Source organism: Oryctolagus cuniculus, chromosome 7 (genome assembly GCF_051225735.1).
Source record: "Oryctolagus cuniculus isolate XC-2025 breed Fujian yellow rabbit chromosome 7, ASM5122573v1, whole genome shotgun sequence".
In the NCBI taxonomy this organism is placed as follows: domain Eukaryota; kingdom Metazoa; phylum Chordata; class Mammalia; order Lagomorpha; family Leporidae; genus Oryctolagus; species Oryctolagus cuniculus.
Genome location: NC_142873.1, coordinates 38,067,134 through 38,091,372, shown reverse-complemented (window position 1 = coordinate 38,091,372; position 24,239 = coordinate 38,067,134). Strand labels below are relative to the sequence as shown.

At 43.9% G+C, this 24,239-nt stretch overlaps 1 protein-coding gene across 1 annotated transcript in view; it reads left to right on the top strand.

Annotated features, from left to right (window-relative positions):
* Nucleotides 1-2,390: 2,390 nt before the first annotated feature.
* Nucleotides 2,391-24,239, top strand: part of SDHC (succinate dehydrogenase complex subunit C) — a 39,848-nt gene continuing 17,999 nt past the window's right edge. The window contains exons 1-4 of the mRNA XM_051858445.3: nt 2,391-2,436; nt 10,395-10,451; nt 11,949-12,050; nt 23,487-23,548. Coding sequence (XP_051714405.1) covers nt 2,417-2,436; nt 10,395-10,451; nt 11,949-12,050; nt 23,487-23,548 — 241 coding nt within the window. The 5' untranslated portion in view covers nt 2,391-2,416. The remainder of the gene's footprint in view (nt 2,437-10,394; nt 10,452-11,948; nt 12,051-23,486; nt 23,549-24,239) is intronic.

Sequence of the window (24,239 nt, the reverse complement as noted above, 5' to 3'; positions counted from 1 at the left end):
TGATACACTGGGAGGGGGAACTTAATTTGATACATCATCTAAGTTTCTTGAAGGTTTTAGGGTGAATTTATGGATGCAAATGTTTCCATGACCAGAGTCAAGCTTTAAGACACATCTGGCCAGAAAAGTATTTTAGACAGAGCCCTCCTGACTGTGAATCTCCTTCGTCTCCACCTTTGCAGATTTGCCGTTTCGCCGAACCTCCTATCCCTCTCAATTGGAATTCCTTTCAATTCATCCTTCTCCGTCCTTTCTCTCACCACAAGCCTTGGCTAGAGACTGCTCTTCCTCCTCCTTTCTTTTAAGATAAGTTCTGATGATATGGATTTTGACTTAATGGATGTTGGGTCTGAATTTCAACGTGATCTGTTTCCTGTGCAGGTTAATCTGAGTGGAGAGGTCACTGCTCCACCTGTGAGACTACAGCTGGCTCATCCACGGAAAGCCACAGTCACCTGGCACCTTCTTGGCATCCCAGACCACAGATCTGATAGGTCCAGTGATTAGTATTAGATTTAGGTTATAGAGCTCTAAATATTAGGTTTGATCATAAATTCCACAGGCAAAGTCAACATCCCAGCTCCTCAGTTGTAACTAACCACTTTCTCCTTTTTTGGCTACTCTCTTTATGGAGTTGCTATTTTCTTTGTTTGGTTCTTTTTTAAAAATACATTTTACTTATTTATTTGAGTGGTAGGATTACAGAGAGAGAGAGATCGTCCATCCTTTGGTTCATTCCCCAAATGGCCGCAACTGCTGGAGCTGAGCCATTCAGAAGCCAGGAGCCAGGAGCTTCTTCTGGGTCTCTTACATGGATTCAAGGCCCCAAGCACTTGGGCCATCTTCTACTGCTTTCCCAGGCAATAAGCAGAGAGCTGGATTGGAAGAGGAGCAGCTGGGACACCAACCTGTGCCCATACGGGGTGCCGGGACCATAGGCAGAGCTTAGCCTGCTTCGCCGCAGTGCCCACCCCTGTTGTGGTTCTTTGTTGACTGATCCCGCTAGGGCTACAGCCTTCTGGAAGACAATATACATGGCTGCATCTCTGAAGCCCTTACAGCACCTTTCACAGACTCTGGCAAAAAGCTAGTGGTACACATATGTTAGGTGAAATTATTTAATGAGCTAAGTGAAAGAGGCATTCATTGGATACTAATGTAAAGTTCCAAAGGTCCAAAGGAGGATGGGTGTCTGGAAGTCCAATATCAGAAAACTGTTTTTTAAGATAACAGCTTTCTAGCGATTAAGCTGTTCAGTAAATGAAACTTGTTTTGGGGGTACAGATCACAGAATGTGTTGAAGCAGAGTCTCAAAGATCAGCAGGCGTTCATACCACAGAGAAAATCCCTGCACTGGATAAAAACTTGTCCTTGAAGCCTCTAAGGTCTTTTCCCATTTCAGAATCTACGAAAGTGCTTGCTTTGTCAAGCATTACAGAAATGCAAAATAGCATTCATTCGATACAGAAATAAGTGAGCTTGTGCTATTTAAACCCGACAGCAAAAATGCAAGAGTACTAAATATAAATAGACTCTGAATGTTAATACAGCTGAATAAGTTTTATTATAGACTAGGAATTGCTAGTCTATTGGGGGCTAGCCCCTTCACCCTTCCCCACCCTACGCCCCTCAAAGGGCTAAGAACTTTTGCACTCTGTTTTGCTTTCTAACGAGCTCTCAACTGATTCCTGCGCCTGTGTGGCTCAGAACTGTTTATATACAATGTATAAATCAAAGTGGGTTCTCCCCCTCACCCCGGGATCTTCGGGCTGTGGGTGTCGCCTACACAGCCCTGAACCAAGGAACAAGGGAGCAGCTGTCTTTGGCTAGTGGGCGTGAACTCACGCGGTAGCTCTAGCCCAGGAATTCTGCGGCCCCATGAGGCGGCTCTCGTCCCTGGGGATGAGGGGAGCTCTGTGGGGTCCTCTCGCGGCCCCTCCTCACACTCAACTTGGGTCTCAACTTGTGTACCACTGCGATTTGGTGTCGGGGAGCCTTCACACCAGACCCGAACAAAGTCCAAAGTCTCTTTTTCCCCGCGTGTCTCCGCCAGCCAGCCACGACGCTCTCAGGCGGCCGTGGGAGGGAGGAGAGTGACGCCAACACTGCCAAGTCCTCAGTGAAGAATCTGGGCAAATCCGCTGCGCTGCTGTGCGGCGCAAAATGAATACACACACACACACACACAGGTGCAACGAACACGGTCAGGTGCATGCCTGCCAAAAGCCGGGATTTTTCTGGTAGAAGTCAGCAGAGGGAGGCGGGGAAAGAGAAGAAAAAAAAAAAAAACCAGCCCGGAGCTGAGCCCTTTTAACGGGCTCCGCGAGGTCACGTGACACGCCTCCTCCCGCTCCGCCGCTGCCCTGTGCAGGCTGGGACGCGCCTGGCGTAACTTCCGTCCACGCCGGAACCCAAGATGGCTGCGCTCTTGCTGAGGTGACTTTAGTATGGGGCTGGGAGTCCGTGCCCGCGGCTCTCGGGAGACCTGAACTGGCCCCTTACGTCTTACCGACTGCTGTTTACCCAGTGCTTGGGCGGGGAAAGGACCTGTGGTTGTGGGGGACACGCGCTCTGGAGTCCCAGGGACCCCCCACTTCCCATCCCCCGCGTCCAATCCGGAGGGCTTTGGGGTCACTCGGTACCGTGGAGTTGCGCGGGTTCTCGCTCCCTTTACTTCTCCCACCTCGAATACGTCTTCCCAAAATTGCACTGGGGGCCGCACCCTGAATTGAGCCCGGAGGCCATCGGTAGCTCTAACTTAATGTCAGCGGATGAGGGCCCGACAGTTTCGAGATCTCATTGAGGGGTTGCGCCTGAAGAGAGAGTTCTTGGTGTCTGCTGCCTTTGCTTCTAACACCTGTGAGCACCCGCGGCTGCTGTCCGGGTTCCTAACGGGCCCCAGCCAGAGGGTGCAGAAGGCCGGAATTCTTCCTGGCCTGGCGGTTAGCAAATGCACCCAGAATACTGCTGGGCTTCCCAGAGTAGCCCAGGGGGCTCATTTTTAGCTCATCTTTTCACTTGGGGGTGGGGGTGGGGAGGGCCCCCGTGTTTCTCTGAAAGACTTCCTTCCCTTCTGAGCTCTCCGCTGCCTTCGGCTCAGTTTCTGCTCAGAGCCTTTCTAGTACCTACCAGCGCCTTATAAGACACTTCTGGTACAAGTCCCAGCCAAGTTCTGTGCCAGCTCTATTTTTGGAAGCTATTTGTTATGGAAAGTTAGCTTCGCTAATGTTTGGATTTCAGTTTTTGATTTCCCCAAATATCTTCTCATTGCTCTTTCCACTTCAATCACTCAATATAAGAAGAGAGGGAGTTTAATTTTTCTCTGTGACAATTATTGGAGTTGAATCAGTTTTTTTTTTTTTTTTTTAAGATTTCTGTATTTATTTGAAAGGCAGTGTTACAGAGAGGCAGAGAGAGTCTTCCATCCACCTGGTTCACTCCCCAAATGGCCCCAACGGCCAGAGCTGGGCCAGACAGAAGGCAGGAGCCAGGAGCTTCTTCCAGGTCTTCCACGTGGGTGCAGTGGGCCATCTTCTACTGCTTTCCCAGGCCATAGCAGACAGCTGGATGGGAAGTGGAGCAGCCAGGACTTGAACTGGTGCCCATATGGGATGCCTGCATTACAGGCGGTGGCTTCACCTGCTATTCCACAGTGCTGGCCCAGATCAGTTATTTTAATCCTTAATTTTCTCCCTGTCTTTTCCTCTCTGCCCCTTTTTTTCCTCCCTCCCTCCCCTCCCTCCCTCCCTCCTCCCCTCCCCTCCCTCCCCTCCCTCCCTCCCTCCTCCCCTCCCCTCCCTCCCTCCCTCCCTTCCTTCCTCAGAGAGAAAGGTCTTCCTTTCAGTGGCCGCTTCGGCCGGCGCATTGCGCTGATCTGGAGCCAGGAGCCAGGTGCTTCTGCTGGTCTCCCATGCGGGTGCAGGGCCCAAGCACTTGGGCCATCCTCCACTGCACTCCCGGCCCACAGCAGAGAGCTGGCCTGGAAGAGGGGCAATGGGGACAGCATCCGGTGTGCTGGCGCCCAGGCGGAGGATTAGCCTATTGAGCTGCGGCGCTGGCCTCTGTCTCTTTTTTTCTAACATGCCAAGGCCAGTCTTGCTAGAGCTGTACTCTGTATTTCAGATGATTTGACAGTAATTGAATGCATTTGGATTCTTTGGTATATCATATTTTGTTAGCTTTTCGGGGCTTTTGATGGGATTAATATTTGGCTTGAAATGATCATACTAGTTACAAACAGTTCATTTTAACAGTTTCTGCCTGAGTATTTAGAAGTAGAGGATCCTTACACAGTCAGCTCGCTCTGTCCATAGGTTCTGCATCCTCATAGTCAACCAACTGTGTATTAAAAAGAGAAAAAAAGAAAAGGAAAAATACCAGAAAGTTCCAAAAAAGCAAAACTTAAATTTTCCAAGAGTGCTATGCTGAATGTATGTGAATGAAGTTGTGTGTAGGCACACTGCTATAGCTTCTCACCATTTCACAGGTCCTCCGTCTCTCTTTGGCACTGATTTGAACGTTGCCTACTGTCTCTGTGTACCGTGTAGTTAGGCCTGTTGTATTGATGGTTGTGTTTGTATTGCACATGTGCACACTTGTCATTCCCTAAACAATAAAGTGTTCCAACTATTAACAGGTACATTGTATTGGGTATATAAGTCATCTAGGCATGAGTTAAAGCATATAGGAGGATATGTGTGTGTTGTATGCAGGCATTGCCATTTTATATAAAGGATTTGAGCATCTTCGGATTTTGCTATCTGCTGGGAGTCCTGAAACCAATCTCCCTTGGATACCAAAGAAAGACTGTACTAATTAAGTGTATCCAAACAATGTCATTTGGAATTGTGTAGCACTGGACTAGGATTCAGTGCCAAGAAATAGACTTCTTTTTTGTTAGTTGTAATTTGAAGCTCTCATGGGAAGGGTGCCTCTTCCTCCATTTCTCAGAAGTGCTTTTTTATGAGAAATAGGGGATTAAGAACATTATGCCCCAGAAATTCCTAATCTAATTCCCTTTCACTAAAGGGATTTGGAACTGTGTAAAATGTGCTGACTTAACCTCAAAGGAAAATACCCTCTGAGACATTTGAGGAGCTGGTTTCTAGTTCCGGAAGTATCACTAATTCCATTTATTTTCGTCGAGTCGAGGTCATTGATTCCATGATTATGATTTCAACTCATTTGTGAGTTGAAAATAGTAATATCTTGGGCCCGCTTAAGAGAAACATGGGTTAAACTTTTCAAAATTTTACTTAATTTTAAGTGACAAATCTATATTTTTATGGTCTACCATATTAAATGTATTTACACTGTGGGCTGGATGGAGCTCATTAGCATATGTGTTACTTCACACACTTAGTTTTTTTTGGTGGTGAGAACACTTGAAGTCTACCCAGTGAATTTCAAGTATACAATAAATTGTTATTAACTGTAAATTTGTTGTACAGTAGGTCTCTTGAATTTATTCTTCCTGAGATTTTGTGTCCTTTGACTAGCATCTCTCCAGCCTTTCCCACCCTTGGTTAAATGTTAGCAATGCTTGGTTAGTTAAAATTTATTAGTTACCAGCCAGGTAACAGTAACTCCCCTGGCACTCAGTCCAGGACTTGCCAAAGCCAAGAAGGAGACAGAGCTAAGCTGAAGGCAGCTGGGTGTCTTACCTGATTCTTACCTAATGTTCAGCTGTGTACAAAGTCACCAAGAGTCATTCACTGGCCAGTATTATGTTAAGTGTAATGTGTGAAGGTGCTCTTAATAATATGACTTAACTCACAATTCAGGAGACTGCTTTTAAAAATAAGCATACTCATTCACAAACCTTTTTTTTTGAGCCTCTCCCGTGTGTCAGACATTATAGATGCAATAGATAAAGTATTCCAGTCTTATGCTTGAAGAGTTCAAAGTCTGCATGGGAGGTACATAAGTAGATTAATTATTAAATAACATAATAAAGGTTAACAAAGAGAGATGAACAAGTAGTGTGGTTGCATAGCAGATGCAACAAGCAAGGCTAAAGAAGTGATTTTTGCCACCTGAGAGTTGGGTTTTGAAGGATTGCTTTATCGGGGTGTGAGGACGGTTCCAGTTAGAGAATAGCATGAGCATTGGCATGTAATCCTAGGAGGGCTTGCTTTATCTGAGCATAATGTAGTGTTCAGTTTGTCGGAAGGATAGAGGACTGAAAGGGAATATGTGAAGGTTAGGTTTGGGGAGTTGGATTGGGCCCTGTCCAGAAGTGCGTTGTTTGCCCACTGTTAGGATCTTACTCTGTAGCAATGGCAAACTGTTAAAGACTTTAGGCAGAAGAGTGATGAGATCACCTTCATTTTTCAGGATGTTACCATTGATGATACTGATTGGTAGGGAACAAATTGTTACTAGGAATGTCAGTTTAGGACTTTTTGTTAGAGTCTTCGGAGAAATAGAGAGGATGTGGACTAAAGCAGTGGACTGAGGTTTCCTAGATGTCAGTGGTAACTGCATATATATGAGGGTGCTTCAAAAAGTTTATGGAAAATTGAGTTAAAAGATAAGCTTACTTGGTGCAAAAAAATTTGAAATCCATCTTTGAGAAAGTTCATGGAAATGTATAATATGAAAAAACTACATAGATCACAAAATTTTTGCACTGAAATAAACTGACTTTAATTCCATTTTCCATGAACTTTAAATAAAGTATCCTTATTTATGGGAATGAGAAAAAAAGGAGAAATCAGGGATGACTTAGGTTATAACTTGGATGGTAATAATCATTAAAACAGAACTTATTTGTGCAAATGATTGCTTTTTATTGTGTCATTCAGGTTAAATATCTGTTTTATTGTTGATGTTACCTAGACATTTTATGAAACTTTGTGGGATTCTATTAGATTGAGGTTAGATATCATGTAACAGAAACTTATATTATGGTCACATCTTGTTTTGGACTAAAAATAGTATTCAATTTCACATAGACTTGGCTTTGAATAACTTTTTTTCCCCCAGAAGTCAGATCCATTTTCAGCAGATGAATATTTTTGTCACCACTAAGGCTTTCTTTTTTGAAAAAAATCTGATGAGAATTCTAATGACCTCAGGGAGACAAATGAAGTAATAATATTTTATCTGTACAAGTGATATACTGTAGTTTAGAGAATGTTTTCCTGTGCGTTTCTCATGATATTCTCCCACCAAGCAATTAGGCAGGTATTATCAATCTCATTTATAAGTGAAAAGCCTGAAGCTTGGTGACTCCCTCAAATTGTACACTTCTTGCAGGCCTAAGACTCTAACCTGGCTTTTTTAGTTTCCAGTGTTCTTACTGTAATACTGTTGGTGCTCCTATCTGGAGGAAAGGGTGTTTTGTTTTGTTTTTTTTTAAGATTTACTTTATTAATTTGAAAGGCAGAGTTACAGAGAGGCAGAGAGAGAAGGGGGAAGGGGGGGGGGTCTTCCATCCTTGGTGCACTCTCCAGATGACTGCAATGACTGATCTGAAGCCGGGAGCTTCTTCCAGGTCTCCCACGCAGGTGCAGGGGTCCAAGGAGTTGGGCCATCTTCTACTGCTTTCCCAGGCCATAGCAGAGAGCTGGATGGGAAGTGGAGCAGCCAGGACGCAAACCGGCACCCACATGGGATGCGCAGCACTGCAGGTCGTGGCTTTACCTGCTATACCACAGAGCTGCCCCCCCCTCCTTTAAAGATTTATGTATTTATTTGACAGGCATAGTTACAGAAAGGCAAGGAGAGACAAAGAAGTGTTCCATCTGCTGGTTCACTCCCCAAATGACTGCAACAACTGGGGCTGGGCTGGGCTGGGCTGAAGCCAGGAACCTAGAACTCCATCTGGGTCTCCCACATGGGTGTAGGAGCCCAAGCTTGGGCCATCTGCTGCTGCTTTCCCAGGTATATTAGCAGGGAGCTGGATCAGAAGCAAAGCAGCTAGGATACAAACTCATGCTCTTATGGGATGTTGGCATTACAGGTGGTGGCTTCACCTGCTGTGCCACGACACTAGCCCCAAAGAAGAGTTTTTAAAATGATAGAATGATGATTATATTTTTGGAGAGACATATATAATATATTTGGAAGAGGACAGTACTAACTAGATATTATAAGTTCTGGCTTATTAATTAAAAATAAAATACTGTCACTTTCTAGTTATAATCAACTTCATTCTTAGGTTGAAAAATAACTATTTTTATTTTCTTTTTTTAAAAGCATTTTATGGAAATCCAGTACACATACCAAGAAATACACCTAAATGTAAAGATAAATGAGTTTGGAAAATAAATTTTTTCAGAGATCCTGATTTCACATGAAAAGCAAGGCTAGTTATCTACTTTTGACATATTTCACATAAGGTTATGGAGTTGGTGCAAGTAATTTCTGTAAGGGCCTTGTTGAATGTTTACATTGGTATTTGAGAAACAATAGCTCTAGACAGAGAGCACGCCATAGATTCCCACCCACATCTGCAAACTCTTGCTGGACAGCTGACGGGCTGGGCCCAGCCTGCTGTGAGGAATGTGTGCCCTGCAACTGGAGAGTGACAATTCAATTGATTTTTGAGAGATTTGTTCCCACTTCTTTCTTTCTGGGGGAGCCCTGGGTGCACAATGCCTGTATTCACCTCTTGCCTCCAAAGCTGCAAAGAGGGAAGGGCTGAAGAAGGAATTGTTGGTTGGATTTTTCCCTTCCAGTAGCGGGCCCTTCTAGTGTGCTAGTGTAAAACATACGGCTCTTGAAGTGTTTCTGCATCTAATATCAATGCTGTGAGGGCATCATGAGCTCTTTTAGAAGATCATTGGATCACATAGCTTTCACACAGTGGGGACCTAATAAGCTTTCATAGAATCAATATGCTTTTAATTTTTAATCCCAGCATTTCACTGTCATCGCCTTCATCAGTGCTTTCGGAAAGGTTTGATACAGTGATGTGACCAAAGACTATAGTGGTTGTGTGTTTTTCATAATGCTGTGCACACTTGTTCCTTAGGTAAAATGCTTGGTGACATCTTAGTTTTTGATTTGGAAAGCAATTAAAGGGGCCAGTGTCGTAGTGTAATGGAAACTGCCTGCTTCGCCGGCATCCATCTGGGTGTTGATTTGAGACCAGGCTGCTGCACTTATGATCCAATTCCCTGCTAATGTGCCTGGAAAAGCAGTGGAAGATGGCTCGAGTGCTTGGGTCCCTGTACACACATGGGAGACCTGGAAGAAACTCCTGGCTTTGGTCTGGCCCAGCCCTGGCCATCATGGCCATTTGGGGAGTGAACCAGCAGATGGAAAAATCTCTCTCTGTCTCTCTCTCTATGTATAAATGTGCCTTTCAAATAAATAACAACAAATATGAAAGCAATTATAACACTGATGTATACATTTCAAAATTAGCAGCTTTTTAGTGGTAAACTTGTGTATCCTCTTTAAGTGCTTTTCCGTGGGTTGGGAGAAAAAAATCTTTGCCTTCTCATGCTTTCTACACTGGTGTATGAGAGGCTTTTTGGCTTGAAGTTTATTCAGGTTGTCTGGAACTTACTGGTTCCTGATATGACCTCACTTAATATTTAGGACCCTTGTTCCACAAATTCCTTGTTCTGCAACTTTTTAAATTCATTCATTTGCAACATGTGTCCATTATAGCTCAACCACTGCTGTCGCCAGTGGCTTACTCTATATTTTCTTGGTTGTTGCTTGCTTATCTTAACCTGTCTTTTAATCATTACCTCCTGGAAGAGCCAATTAAAAATGAAACCACTATATTTCTCTGTTGAATATTACCAATTCTGATTATTCTTTTCCCATGTATTATTTATGTCCAATTAAAATGGTATTCTGATTTATAGGTAATATTTCTGGTTATTCACAAGGTAGAGTTGCAGCTTTTCAACTAGAAAACAGTCTCAAGGACACTGATACTATTATCGTTTACATCTTATTTTAAATCTGTCCCTCTATCCGTATTATTCTCTAATTCAGTACAAAAACAGGGAAGTGGGGCAGGCATTGCAGTGAAGCAGGTTAAGCAGCCTCTTAGGATCAATATACTTCTAATATTTTTAAAGATTTATTTAAAAGGCTGAGTTAGATTTTCTACCTGCTGGTTCACTCCCGAAATGGCCACAATGGCCAGGAATGGGCCAGGCTGGAGCCAGGAGATTCTTCCAGGTCTGCCATGTGGGTGCAGAGGCCCAAGCACTTAGGCCATCTTGCACTGCTTTCCCAGACTCATTAACAGAAAGCTGGATCAGAAGCGGAGCAGCCGGGTATCGAACCAGCACACATCGCAGGCGATGGTTTAACCTGCTATGCTACAACCTCGACCCCACTGGATAGGCTTTTTAAAAATAGATGTTAAAGTACTGAAGTTGATTTCTCAATGTGTGTTAATTCTTGATTCTCTTACCTTGCAGACACGTTGGCCGTCATTGCCTCCGAGCTCACCTTAGTCCTCAGCTCTGTATCAGAAAGTAAGTTTCTAAGTCTGTAGAGATGATTATTTAACTTTTTTTTCCCTCAGAGAAAAGCAGTCATTGTTGAGTTAGAGTTGGGGGATATGTGTGGAAGCAGGCAGGTGTAGGCAGTTGACTGAAGGTAGTAATCATGGTCACTGTTTTCCTCAGCTCACAGCAGAAGGAAGGCTATTTCTTCTAGATTTTCCTCACTTGCAGATTTTCTACTATCTTTAACTTTATGGATTTGCTCTGACTTTATTCTGTCCTTGGTATTGAATTTTCTGTTTGGTTTTCTTCCCTTGATCCTTTTTTTCTCTTGTAAACTTTGAGCAGTTTCAGAACGTGGTCTTTAAATATATTTTTTCTTGTTAAACATTCATTGCTAGTCTGTTGACCTCAACAATTATCCCTGTAATTTTTTCCGTAACTTTTTATTTTAGAAATATTTTATACTTTCGGAAAAGTTGCCAGAAAAGTACAGTGGAGTTCTATGTAGCTTTCACCTAGATTCATCAGTTGCTAACATTTTGCTGTGTTTGCTTATCTCTCTAGATATGAAAATGTTATTTTGTAGATCAAAACTGGTCAAACATTGATAATTTAATGTGGATCAGGATAATATATTTAATTATTGTTGTTTGCATTGAGTCTTTTAAGAGTAAGTTGTGAATATCATGACCCTTTACCTCTAAATACTTATCCTAAGAACAAGGAAATATGTAATGTAATTATATAAGCCTGATTAATAAATTTTGAAAATTTAAGGTTGATGAACTCTTATTTAATAAATAGGGTTTTTTAGATTTATTTATTTATTTGAAAGTCAGAGTTACAGAGAAAGAAGGAGAGGCAGAGAGAGAGAGAGAGAGAGAGGTTGTCCATCCACTGGTTCACTCCCCAGTCAGCTGCACTGGCTGGAGCTGCGCCGATCCAAAGCCAGGAGCCAAGAGCCAGGAGCTTCTTCCTGGTATCCCACGCAGGTGCAGGGGCCCAAGGACTTGGGCCATCTTCTACTGCTTTCCCAGGATATAGCAGAGAGCTGGATTGGAAGTGGAGCAGCAGGGACTCAAACTGGCACCCATATGGAATGCTGGCACTGCACGTGGTGGCTTTACTTGCTACACCACAGCACCAGCCCCTGTAGTTGGTTTTTCTATTTTCCATTTGTCCCAAATAATGTAATTTATAGAAATACAAATCCTCTTCACCCATCCAGAATCTAACTAGATGTGCATATTGTACTTGGTTTGTTTTTCTTTAATATTTTAAATATGGACTTGTTTTTTAGCATTTATCTTTTATGACATTGACATTTTTGAAGAATTCAGGCCAGTTTTGTAGTGTTCAAGTTAGGTTTGTCTGATTGTTTCCTAATGATTAGATATACGGTGAATGGAAGAACATGTTCTTCTAATACTGTGGATTTGTCTAGCCCACTTTACCTTTTTAAAAAATTTCTTGTTGTGCAGAATATTAAACCAATGCTTTCAAAACTTTCTTGTTTTGTTTTAGTGCTGTTCCTTTGGGAACCACAGCCAAAGAGGAGATGGAGCGTTTCTGGAATAAGAACACGAGTTCAAACCGTCCTTTATCGCCCCATATCACTATCTACAGGTAAGGGCTTTGGAACGGAGACTGTAGAGGTAGTGAGTGAGGGTTCTCGAGATGGGTTCTCAGTCTCCTTGTTATTGCCCTCACTTTCACTTGGTATCACTGTTGTAGGTGAGGTGAACTCCTCAGGATAGAGGGAAATAACTTAAGGGTTATCTCAGGCCTTTTTCATGTGGAAATGACTACATTTTATCTTCAAAAGGATAATCTATCCTGTAAAATTACCATTCAGAAAATTCTGGTAAGTCAAAAGGCAATTCCTATTAATTGAAAAAAACTTTTTTGAAACTATTTCAAATTCACATAAGAATTGCAGAAATAATCCAGAGTTTCCATAAAAACTTTCCCACAGATTCCCAGCTTGTTAACATGTCTGAATGATTTAAGAATAAGTTATAGCTAGAGCCGCGGCTCACTAGGCTAATCCTCCGCCTTGCGGCGCCGGGCACACCGGGTTCTAGTCCCGGTCGGGGCGCTGGATTCTGTCCTGGTTGCCCCTCTTCTAGGCCAGCTCTCTGCTATGGCCCGGGAGTGCAGTGGAGGATGGCCCAAATACTTGGGCCCCGCACCCCATGGGAAACAAGGAGAAGTACCTGGCTCCTGCCATCGGATCAGCGTGGTGCACCAGCTGTAGCGCACCGGCCGTGGCGGCCATTGGAGGGTGAACCAACGGCAAAGGAAGACCTTTCTCTCTGTCTCTTTCACTGTCCACTCTGCCTGTCAAAAAAAAAAAAAAAAAAAAACAAAAAAAACGCCGCGGCTCAATAGGCTAATCCTCTGCCTGCGGTGCTGGCACCCTGGGTTCTAGTCCTGGTCCGGGCGCTGGATTCTGTCCTGGTTGCTCCTCTTCCAGTCCAGCTCTCTGCTGTGGCCCGGGAGTGCAGTGGAGGATGGCTCAAGTCCTTGGACCCTGCGCCCTCATGGGTGACCAGGAGAAGCACCTGGCTCCTGGCTTTGGATTGGCGCAGCACGCCAGCCTCAGTGGCCATTGTGGAGTGAACCAACGGAAAAGGAAGACCTTTCTCTCTGTCTCTCTCTCTCGCTGTCCACTCTGCCTAAGAATAAGTTACAGAGATGATGCCCCATTACTCCCATATTAGTTTCCAATTGCTGCTATACCAAAGAACCTTTGTGGTTTAAAATAGTACGCTTACTATCTTCCAGTTCCATAGTTTGAAAGTGTGATGTGGATCTCATCAAGGTAGAATTAAGATGTTGGCAGGAGCTGTATTCGCTTCTGGAGGCTCTTGGGAAAACTTGGTTTCTTTGTCTTTTCCAGTTTCTAGAGGCCACCCACATTCCTCAGCTTACAGTCTTCCTGCATCTTCAAAGCAGGCAGTGGTAGAGGCTTTCTCATTTTGTATCACTCTGACCTCTTCTACCTTCCTCTTCCACTTTCGAGAACCCTGTGGTTACATTTGGACCTACCCAAACAATTTAGGACAACGCACCTATCTCAAGGTCCTTAATTTACTCATACCTACAAAGTTCCTTGTGTGATATACAAGGTAAAATATTCACAGATTCTGGGGGTTAAGACACTGAGGCCTTTGGAGGAGGGGCAGTAACATCACTCTGCCTACCTCAGTCCACCTCGTGGCCCCTCACAGGTTATGTATATACCATGTGCAAAATTAATTCACCCCATGCCATTGGCCTTTAACCCACTACAGCCTTCAGCCCATTTCAGCATCAACTCAAAAACCTTAAAATTTCATCTAAACCTTACCATCTAAATTAAGTATGGGTGATGCTCTAGATATAATCCCTTCTGGGGCACAATTCCTGTTCATTTGTGAAACTCAAGAAACAAGTTACCTGCTCCCAGGATGCAGTGGTGGGATAGACATAGGATACCGATTATAAATGTTCCCGTTCAAAGGGTGAGAAAATGGACGGAGACAAGGAGTCTGTGGTTCCAGACAACCTGGGGGTTCGGCCAGGCAAGCTCCATTTGGTTTCAGGGCCTACGAGTGATCCTTTGAGGCTCCTGGCTCTGCTCTCTGGGCTTTAGCTCCACCTTCCGTTCTCCCTTTTTCATGAAAGGTGGTACAAGTTTTTATGGTTGAGTAGTTTTATTTCTTTTTTCGTTTGTAGCTGAGTAGTTTTGTCACCTGGTTCTTGTCTGTGGAATTTTAAGAGTATAACAACCCTCTTTCATTTCATCTTCAGTCACTTTTAGTTGGTGTTGGCAGTATTTCTATTGGTATAACATTCTGAAGAACCTTGTGGGTTTCCTGTGTGTGTTGTGGGAATTCACTCCATTAGACAAGACTGCCTTGCGGGTCTTTTCTGACGAATCCCATCTGCTGAGAAGATCTGGAGAATATTTTAGTAATGTGTTCAATCATGCTATGCAGCCTTTTATGTGACTGAATATCTGATCTTGTGGTCTTTGTGAGGTATTAACAAAAAAGTATATGGCCACGTTCTTGACTTTCTCACTCAACAGTGAAGTTTTTTTTTTTTTTTCTTCTATCTGTGAAGGCTAAGAATTCCCTAAAAATCCTGTTATCTATCTGTCTGTCTATCTATCTATCAATCTATCTTATCTGGAGGGCAGAGTGACAGAGGGAGAGAAACAGAGCCATACAGAGAGAGATTGTCCATCTGCTGGTTCAGTCTTCAAATGCCTGCAGCTGCTGGAGCTGAACCAGGACAAAGCCAGAAGTCTAGAACTGCATCCAGGTCTCCCTCATGGGTGCACCTGCTGCATCCCAGGGTGCACATCAGTAGAAAGCTGGCTTGGAAGTGGAGGGAGGACTTGGGTCCAGGCACTCCAGTACAGATACAGGAGTCCCAAGCAGCAGCTCAAGTGCTATGCTGCAACACCTGTCCACCTACCACCCCCCCCCCCTTTTTTTTTTGGGAAAGCAGAGAGAGACACAGAATATACTTTCTGTTCCTTCCTCAAATACTCCCAACAACTGGAGCTGGGCTGAACTGAAGCCAGGAACCAAGAACTCAGTCCGAGTCTCCCATGTAGGTGGTAGGGACCCAACTATTTTTTTTTTTTTTTTTTTTTTTTTTTTGACAGGCAGAGTGGACAGTGAGAGAGAGAGACAGAGAGAGAAAGGTCTTCCTTTTGCCGTTGGTTCACCCTCCAATGGCCGCCGCTGCAGCCGGCGCACCGTGCTGATCCGATGGCAGGAGCCAGGATCCAGGTGCTTTTTTCCTGGTCTCCCATGGGGTGCAGGGCCCAAGCACCTGGGCCATCCTCCACTGCACTCCCTGGCCATAGCAGAGAGCTGGCCTGGAAGAGGGGCAACCGGGACAGAATCCGGCGCCCCGACCGGGACTAGAACCCGGTGTGCCGGCGCCGCAAGGTGGAGGATTAGCCTATTGAGCCATGGCGCCGGCTAGGGACCCAACTATATGAGCCATCATCTTCTACCTCCGAGGATTGGCATTAACAGGAAGCTGGAATCAGGGCCAGAGCTGGGACTCAAGCCCAGATCAAGACTCTGATGTGGGCCACAGGCATCTTAACTGCTAGGCCAAATGCCTGTCCTCTGGTTCCTTTTTGTTTATCAGTTCTCCCATCAGTCTGTGTTTTTCCTTTCACATTTTACTTTATGCAGCAGGGAACAGTCAAGCTGCAGCTTCAGGGAGTTCTGCTTCCCACTTCACTGCAGGACGTAATTCTGCTAAGCTTTCTGCCCTGTTCAAGTGTAACAAGGATTCCTTTTCCACAGTTTTTAGTAACATGTTCTTCATTTCGAATGCTCACCAGTAGTATTTTTAACATCTATATATATATTTTTAAGATGAAGTGACTTTTTAAAAAAAGGTGTATTTATTTATTTACTTTTATTTTGAAAGAGTTACAGAGAGAGGGAGAGACAGAGAGAAAGATCTTTCATCCACTGGTTCACTCCCCAAGTGGCTGCAACAGCTGGGACTGGGCTAGGCTGAAGCCAGGAGCCCAGAACTCCCTCTGGGTCTCCCACATGGGTGGCAGGGGCCCAAGTACATGGGCCATCTTCTGTTGTTTTCCCAGGCATGTTAGCAGGGAACTGGATTGGAAGTAGAGCAGCTGGGACTTGAACCTGTGCTTTTATGGGATGCCAGGTTGTGGGCGGTAGCTTAACCCACCATGTCACAATGCCGACCCCCCCAACATCCATATTTCTACCCACACTTTGTTCTTGACAATGTAGGTATTTTCCAAGACAATATGTGCTTTCTCTTCCATACTACTCATTTCATTCTGAGTCTTCACTAGCTGAATTGTTAGCATCCACATTTATTTTTTTGAACAGCTTTCTTTTGTGGTATCACTTGTATGTCGTATAATTCACATACTTAAAAGTGTAAAATTCAGTGACTTTTGATACTTGCAGAGTTGTATAACCATTACCACAATCAACTTTAGAGTATTTTCATCACCACCAAAAGGAACCCACACTTTTAGCTGTCACCAGCAATCCCTCATCTTCCTTCTAGATAACCACACAATATATGCTCCTTTGTCACTGCCTTGTTTTACTTAGCATGACATTTTCACAGCTCATCTGTGATATCAGTGCTCCATTCCTTTATGTAGGCCAAAGAATATTCCAATTTATGGACATATCCATTTTATTTACCCATTCAGTTATTGGTGCACATTTGAGTTGTTTGTGCTTTTTAGCTACAATGAATAATGCTCCTATGACCATTCATAATTAATGTTTCATTTCTTTTGATTACATATGTAAGGGTAGAATTGCTGCATCGAGTGATAATTCTGTTTGGCATTTTGAGAACATTTGCCAGACTGTGTTCCCTTTTGGCTGCATCCTTTTACATTCCCACCAGCAGAGCATGAGGGTTCCAGTTTTTCCACATCTTTAACAACACAATGTAACATCCATTTTTTAAAAAGATTTATTTTTATTTATTTGAAAGAGTTACAAAGAGAGGTAGAGACAGAGAGAGAGGTCTTCCATCCGCTGGTTCACTCCCGAGACGGCTGCAACGGCCAGAGCTGTGCTGATCCGAAGCCAGGAGCCAGGAGCTTCTTCCGGGTCTCCCATGTGGGTGCAGGGACCCAAGGGCTTGAGCCATCTTCCACTGCTTTCCCAGGCCACAGCAGAGCTGGATAGGAAAGGAGCAGCCGGGACTAGAACCGGCACCCATATGGAATGCTGGCGCTTCAGGCCAGGGCTTTAACCCACTGTGCCACAGTGCCAGCCCCAACATCCATTTTTCTGTCAGCAGTCTTTTTAGGGCAACTTAGGCCTTTTTTTTTTTTTTTAATTGTGGTCCTAAATATTCTCCCAGCATCTTGAACTGCCCAATTTTAAATTCATTCCCACATTTTGGGGTGCTTATTACAACAGCACTTCTAGGCACCACAATCTGTTATTTTCTGTTTGCTGCCTGAAGCAAGTTACAACCAGCAACCACCTTCATAGGTTCTGTATCCGTGGATTCTATGAACAGAACTGAGGAGTAAAAATATTTGGGGGAAAAATTGTGTCTCTACTGAACGTGTACACTCTCTTTTTCTTGCTCTCTTTCTTTCTTTATCCCTCTCTCCTTCCCTCCTTTCATTCCTTCCTTGCTTCAGATTTATTTATTTGAAAGGCACCATGACAGAGAGAGAGAGAATGAGATTTTCCATCTGTTCCCATCACCCCCAAATGGCCACAACAGCAGGGCTGGGCCAAGCCAAAGCCAGGAGCCAAGAACTCCATCCTGGTCTCCCACATGGGTGGCAGGAGCCAAGTACTTGGGCCATCTTCCACTGCCTGCCAAGGTGCACTTAGCTGTAAACTAGATTGGAAGCAGAGTAGTTGGGACTTAAATCAGCCTCTAATATGGGATGCTGGCTCTGCAAGCAGCGACTAACCTGCTGTGCCACAACACCGGCCCCTGGACCTGTTTATCTTTATTCCCAAAACAATACAATGTAACACCTATTTATATAGTATTTGCATTGTATTAGATATTCTGTTTTTTAAAAAGAAAATACTTATTTATTTGAAAGGCAGAGTGACAGAGAGAGAGAGAAATATCTTTCATCCCCTAGTTCACTTCCCAAAAATCACAACAGCCAGAGCTGGGCCAGGTCCAAGTCAGGAGCCCAGAACTCAATCTGGATCTCTCATGTGGGTGGCAGGGGCCTAAACACTTGACCTATTTTGTGCTGCATCCCAGAATGCATTAGCAGGAAGCTGGATACTTGACCCCACACCCTGATATGGGATGTGGGCATCACAGGCTGGCCTTAACCCACTGTACCATAGCATCTCCTCCTGTATTAGGTATTCTTGATGATGTGCGGTATGTGGGAGGATGTGTGTAGGTTTTGTATAAACACTATGCCATTTTATATCAGGGATTTGAGCACCTGGGATTTTGGTATCTATGGCATTCTTGGAACCAATGCCGTGAGAATACCAGGAAAACCTATACTGCAAACTTGGTGGCTTAAGTTTGACACAAGCCTCCCTGAGCTAAAATTAAGGTATCAGCAGAGCTGCATTTCCGTCTGGAAGCTCTGGGAAGAATCCATTTCCTGTCATTTTCCAGCTTCTTCAGGTTGCCTGAATTCCTCGGCTCAGCGCCTCCTCCTTCCACTTGCAGAACCAGCAATGGCGGGTTGAGATTTCTGGTTACTTCCTGTTGACCCAGTTCCTGTCATTGCATGTCTTTTTGGGATCTCCTTTTCTGTCAGCTTCTTCCACTTTTGAAGACCTGTGTCATGTTGATGGGCCCATCTGGATAATCTAGGAGCCAGGAGCTTCTTCCAGGTCTCCCACAGGGGCTTAGGGGCCCAAGTATTTGGGCCATCTTCTACTGCTTTCCCAGGCCTAGCAGAGAGCTGGATCAAAAGTGGAGCAGCTGGGACTTGAACCGGTGCCCATATGGGGTGCCAGCACTGCAGACAGTGGCTTTACCCACTACACCACAGCACAGGCCCCTATAACTGTTATTATTTTGATATTCAAATTATTTGATATTTGGTCAGTGGCATTCTTCAAGAAGGATCCTGTGAAATAAGTATCTGAGAAATATTTATTCCTATAAAAAATCGCTATCTATATCTATATGGTCTCAAACACTCCCCCAACATCCGTGATATATGTAAGTACATACATAAATGTGTACCTCTCTGTTTGTCTATTTTCCTCAGAAGTGGTGTGAATAACTGATTTTGCTCGTGTCTTCTAAGGAAAAAAAATCTCAATAGGTTTGTTTTTTTTTTTTTTTTTTTTTTAAGGCTAACCCAGCAAAGTGTCTTGAGCTCTCCTACCCTGTTTTCTTGGATTCCTTCCAGGGAGGCTGGCCATTTTTTAACCACCTCCACAAATACCACAACCCTTCAATTTTTTTCCAACCCAGATTCCTGGGATAATTCTGATTGCAAAAGTGAATATTCTGCTAAAACAGAAGAAAGCTGATATGTGATCTCAGTTGTTGCTTCTTCATGATGAACATTTTCTTTTTTCCCAGAGAGTAAAGATTTGGGGGAGGATTGTAATGATGAAGGATGTCCCAAATTATTCTGACTCTGTATTTAAGGCCCTGACCTTTTTTCACAGTTTTTTTTTTTTTTTTTTTTTTTTTAAGATTTATTTATTTATTTGAAAGGCAGAGTTACAGGGCGGGGGGGAGAGAATGAGAGAGAGGAAGGGACAGAGGGACAGAGATAGATCTTCCATCCACTGGTTCACTCCCCAAATGGCTGCAACGACTGGAGCTGGGCCAGTCTGAATCCAGGAGCCAGGAGCCTCTTCTGTGTCTCCCACACGGGTGCAGGGGCCCAGACACTTCGAGCCATCCTCCATTGCTTTCCCAGGTGCATTAACAAGGAATTGGATCAGAAGTGGAGCAGCCGGACCCAAATGGGATGCTGGTGCCGCAGGCGGAGGCTTTACCTATTATGCCACAGCGCCAGCCGTGGCTTCACAAGTCTTCTAAAGAATACTAGTAGCTGGATAAACTGAATCTTTTTGCTACCTTGTTTTCTTTTCCATTTTTGAAACCCCAGACACACTTGTGGAAAGAAGAAACAGCAGGGGACATGGGGTTATTTCCAGTGATATGTCAGGGAAGATGTTTGAGATATCTGCAATCACATTTTCTATTATTAACTTTTAGAGTTTTTTGCAAGAGGCATGGAAATAAATGATTAGTGATGTTGAGCATCTTTTCATTTATTTATTGGCCATTTGTATATCTTCTTTGGAGAAATGCTTTTAATTTCTTGACAGTATTATTTGCTGTTAGATCACTTGCTGAAATTCATATATCCTATGCCTCTGGCATTCCTTTGATTAATAGTCTGTTGAAGTCAAAAAAGGAGGGGCTGGCACTGTGGCATAGTGGGTAAAGCCTCCACCTGCTAGGCCAGCATCCCATATGGGTGCCGGTTCAAGTCCTGGTTGCTCCTCTTGGTTTTTTTATTTTTATTTTGCAAGATTTATTTTATTTATTTGAAAGACAGTTACAGTGAGAGGTAGAGACAGAGTGAGATCTTCCATCCTCTGTTTCACTCCCCAAATGGCTTGCAAACGGCAGGAAATGAGCCAATTTGAAGGCAGGAGCCAGTAGCTTCTTCCAGGTCTCCATGTGAGTGTAGGGGCCCAAGGACCTGGACCATTCTCCACTGCTTTCTCAGGCACATTAGCAGGGAGCTGGATTGAAGGTGGAGCAGCTGGGACTTGAACCGGCACCTGTACAGGATGTTGGTGCTGCAGGCCATCCCCCAGTTGCTCCTTTTCTGATCCACCTCCCTGCTAATGGCCTGGAAAGCAGTGGAAGATGGCCCAAGTGCTTGGCCCCTGCACCAATGTGGAAGACTCAGAAGAAGCTCGTAACTCTTTGACTTCAGCCTGGCCCCAATGCTGACAATTATGGCTATCTAGGGAGTGAACCCGTGGATGGAAAATTTCTCTTATTTGTGTCTCCCTCTCTGTAACTCTGATTTTCAAATGAATAAATAAAAAATTAACTTAAAAAAAGGAAAGAAAGGAACTAAAATTAATACAAGTTCATGTGAATAGAATTGTTTGCTCAGAGTGTGCTTGGTACTCTTTTAGGAGTTGGCACTGTAGAGCTAATTAAGAGAATCTTTGTCAAAGGATCTCAGCATTACCTGTAAAAACTGTTTATCTTAATGGAAAAAATCCTACTGACCCCCTAGGGATCACCTTTCTTTAAGTGAGTTAACGCAGTCTTGATTTTTAGATTCTTACCTGTTGTTTGCACGGGGAGTGGGGAGGATGACTTGGCTCTGTTCTAAGATATTTGGGCCCTTACCTGGAAAACAAAGACTGGGAGCTGAATTAATACAGAGATCTAGGGGCAGGTGTTTTGGCACATTGGGGTTAAGCTCTGCTTGAGATGCCCACATCCCATATTGGAGTTCCCCGTTTGAGTCTGGTGACTCTGTTTCTGATCTAACTTCCTGCTAATGTGCCTGGGAAGCAGTGGATAGTGGCCCAAGTACTTAGGTCCCTGCTACCACATGAGAGACCCGCATGGAGTTCCTGGCTCTTGTCTTTGCCTGGCCCAGCCCCAGCTGTTGGGATCATTTGGGGAGTGAACCAGTGGATGGAAGACCCCTCCCTCCCTCCCTCCCTCCCTCCCTCTCTCCCTCTCTTCACTCCTATTTCCTCCCTCCCTCCCTTCTCCTCTCTCCCCAGCCTTCTATCACTCTTAGTACCTGCTCATTACTAAGCAAACCAAATATGATATAAACCATTTTTAAAAATTGTGGTAGCATTTGAATTCAGCCAGCTCTTTCATTCACGGGATTTAGTTCATCTGTGCCAGTAGCTGTACAAGCATTTGGAATGCTAAGTGATGTCTTAAAGTTTCCTTACTTTTTAGGGTTTCGTTTGTTTCAAGTCAATATTTGTTTTTTCTCAGTCTGATAATCATTCTCCTTGACAAACAAAACGTTGAGCAATATGTTCTGCACTCTGTCATCAAGTAACATAAATTGTTTCTCTGGGTTAGGAGGCTTGCTTTTTCTGAATACAATCTTAAAAGCCCCTTTTTGTTCAGGATATTTTCGCAAGCCTCAGCTGGGTATTAGTTTCCTGATTCTTCTCACCAAGTTATGCCATTGTTTTCTGTTTGTCTTTGGTTGCATGGCTCTTCTCCCACCTTTTGAATTTATCCTGTTAAATCTGAGTTAAACGGAGTGGTATCTTTTTCTTTTTGAGTTCTTTTTCAATCTCATTAAATTTCTCCTCCTTAAGAGTGTTGAGTATATTAAGTATGTTAAGTAAGTATGTTAAGTATATTAAGAGTGTTGAGTATTCCATGTTTAAACTGACATTCAGGATGAAAGTTAACTTTCTCCAAAGACTCCTGTTCTTTCCATTTTACCAACAAGTTCTCTCTTCAGCAGGAGAACTAACAATGTTGCTTGTCCTTCTGTGGAGATACTTTGGCAAATTGATGATTCCTGGTTTAAAGAGGGGTTGATGACAAAGTAGTTCAGAACTGCTCTGGATTAAGAAATATATACTACATCTAAAATTGGGTGTAAAAATATGGACTAGATAATTTATATGGGAATAAGTGGGATGTTCAGTTTGGATAGTTGGGGGTATATATTAAGGGAGAAATCAAGGATGACTACATATTGTATGAAACCGTGGATAAACAAAATTCACTTAGGTTTTCTTCTACTGTGGTGTTATGACTAGAGAAACACAGGGACCCAGAGATTGTGTTCCAGTGATTACTTTCCAATTGTACCAACTTTAATTGGTGTCTTTGACTAATATTGCTTCTCCTAATATTGCTTCTCCGTGTACGAGTTTGTAGAATTGTTGCCTCCTCTTAGCTCTATCTGATGCAGTCTGGTAAAACACATTGCACATTCCTTTAAGTAAAAAATCTGTTTTTTTTTTTTTTATTTTCATATTAGAAAGCGGAGTCCTTGGGGCGGGCGTTGTGGCACAATGGGTTATGCCACTGTGTGATACACCTGCATCCCATATGGGACTGATGGTTGGAGTCCTAGCTACTCTGTTTCCAGTTCAGCTTCCTGCTAATGCTCCTGCTAATGCAGTAGATAATGGCCTGGTACTTGTGCTACCCACATGGAAAACCCTAGTGGAGTTCCTAGCTCCTGGCTTTGGCCTGACCCAGCCCTGGCTGTTGTGGGCATTTGGGGAGTGAACCAGCAGATGGAAGATCTGGCTCTCTTTCTGTCAGTTTACCTTTGAAATAAATAAATAAAATCTTAAAAAGTGGAAACCGACGGCAAAAAGGAAGACCTTTCTCTATGTCTCTCTCTCTCACACTGTCCACTCTGCCTGTCAAAAAAAAAAAAAAAAAAAAAGTGGAAACCCAGGAATATGAATGCTGTTTTGTTTTTCTGAAAATAGTGCTTATTTCAGACTTAGTTTATGTTCTCTTTGCCCAGATGGACTCTACTGTGGTGTCGTCTTCTCCTTTCTAAAATTGTCTTCATGTGTTTCTTTGCAGTTGGTCTCTTCCCATGGCAATGTCCATTTGCCATCGTGGAACCGGTGTTGCCTTGAGTGCAGGTACGTATGTGTCCTTTTTTTTTTTTTTTTTTTTTAAGATTTATTTATTTATTTGAAAGGCAGAGTTACAGAGAGGCAGAGTCAGAGAGACAGAGAGAGGTCTTCATTTGCTGATTCACTCCCCAGATGGCCATAATGGCTGGAGCTGTGCCTATCCAAAGCCAGGAGCCAGGAACCTCTTCATGTCTCCCACATGGGTACAGGGGCCCAAGGACCCGGGCCATCTTCCACTGCTTTCCCAGGCCATGGCAGAGAGCTGGATCGAGAATGGAACAGCTGGGACTCAAACCGGTGCTTATATGGGATGCTGGTGCTGCAAGGCGGTGGCTTTACCCGCTCGCCACAGCAGCAGCCCCTTGTATGTGTACTTTTTTTTTCTTTTCTTTTTTAAATTTTTTTAAGAGTTACACGCAGAGAGAAGGAGAGGCAGAGAGAGAGAGAGATCTTCCATCCGCTGGTTCACTCCCCAATTGGCAACAACGGCTGGAGTTGTGCCTATCCAAAGCCAGGAGCCAGGAGCTTCCTCCAGGTCCCCGACAAGGGTGCAGGGGCCCAAGGGTTGGGCCATCTTCTACTGCTTTCCCAGGCCATAGCAGAGAGCTGGATTAGAAGTAGAGTAGCCGGGACATGAACCGATGCCCATATGGAATGCTGGCACTGCAGGCGGTGGCTTAACCTGCTATGCCATAGT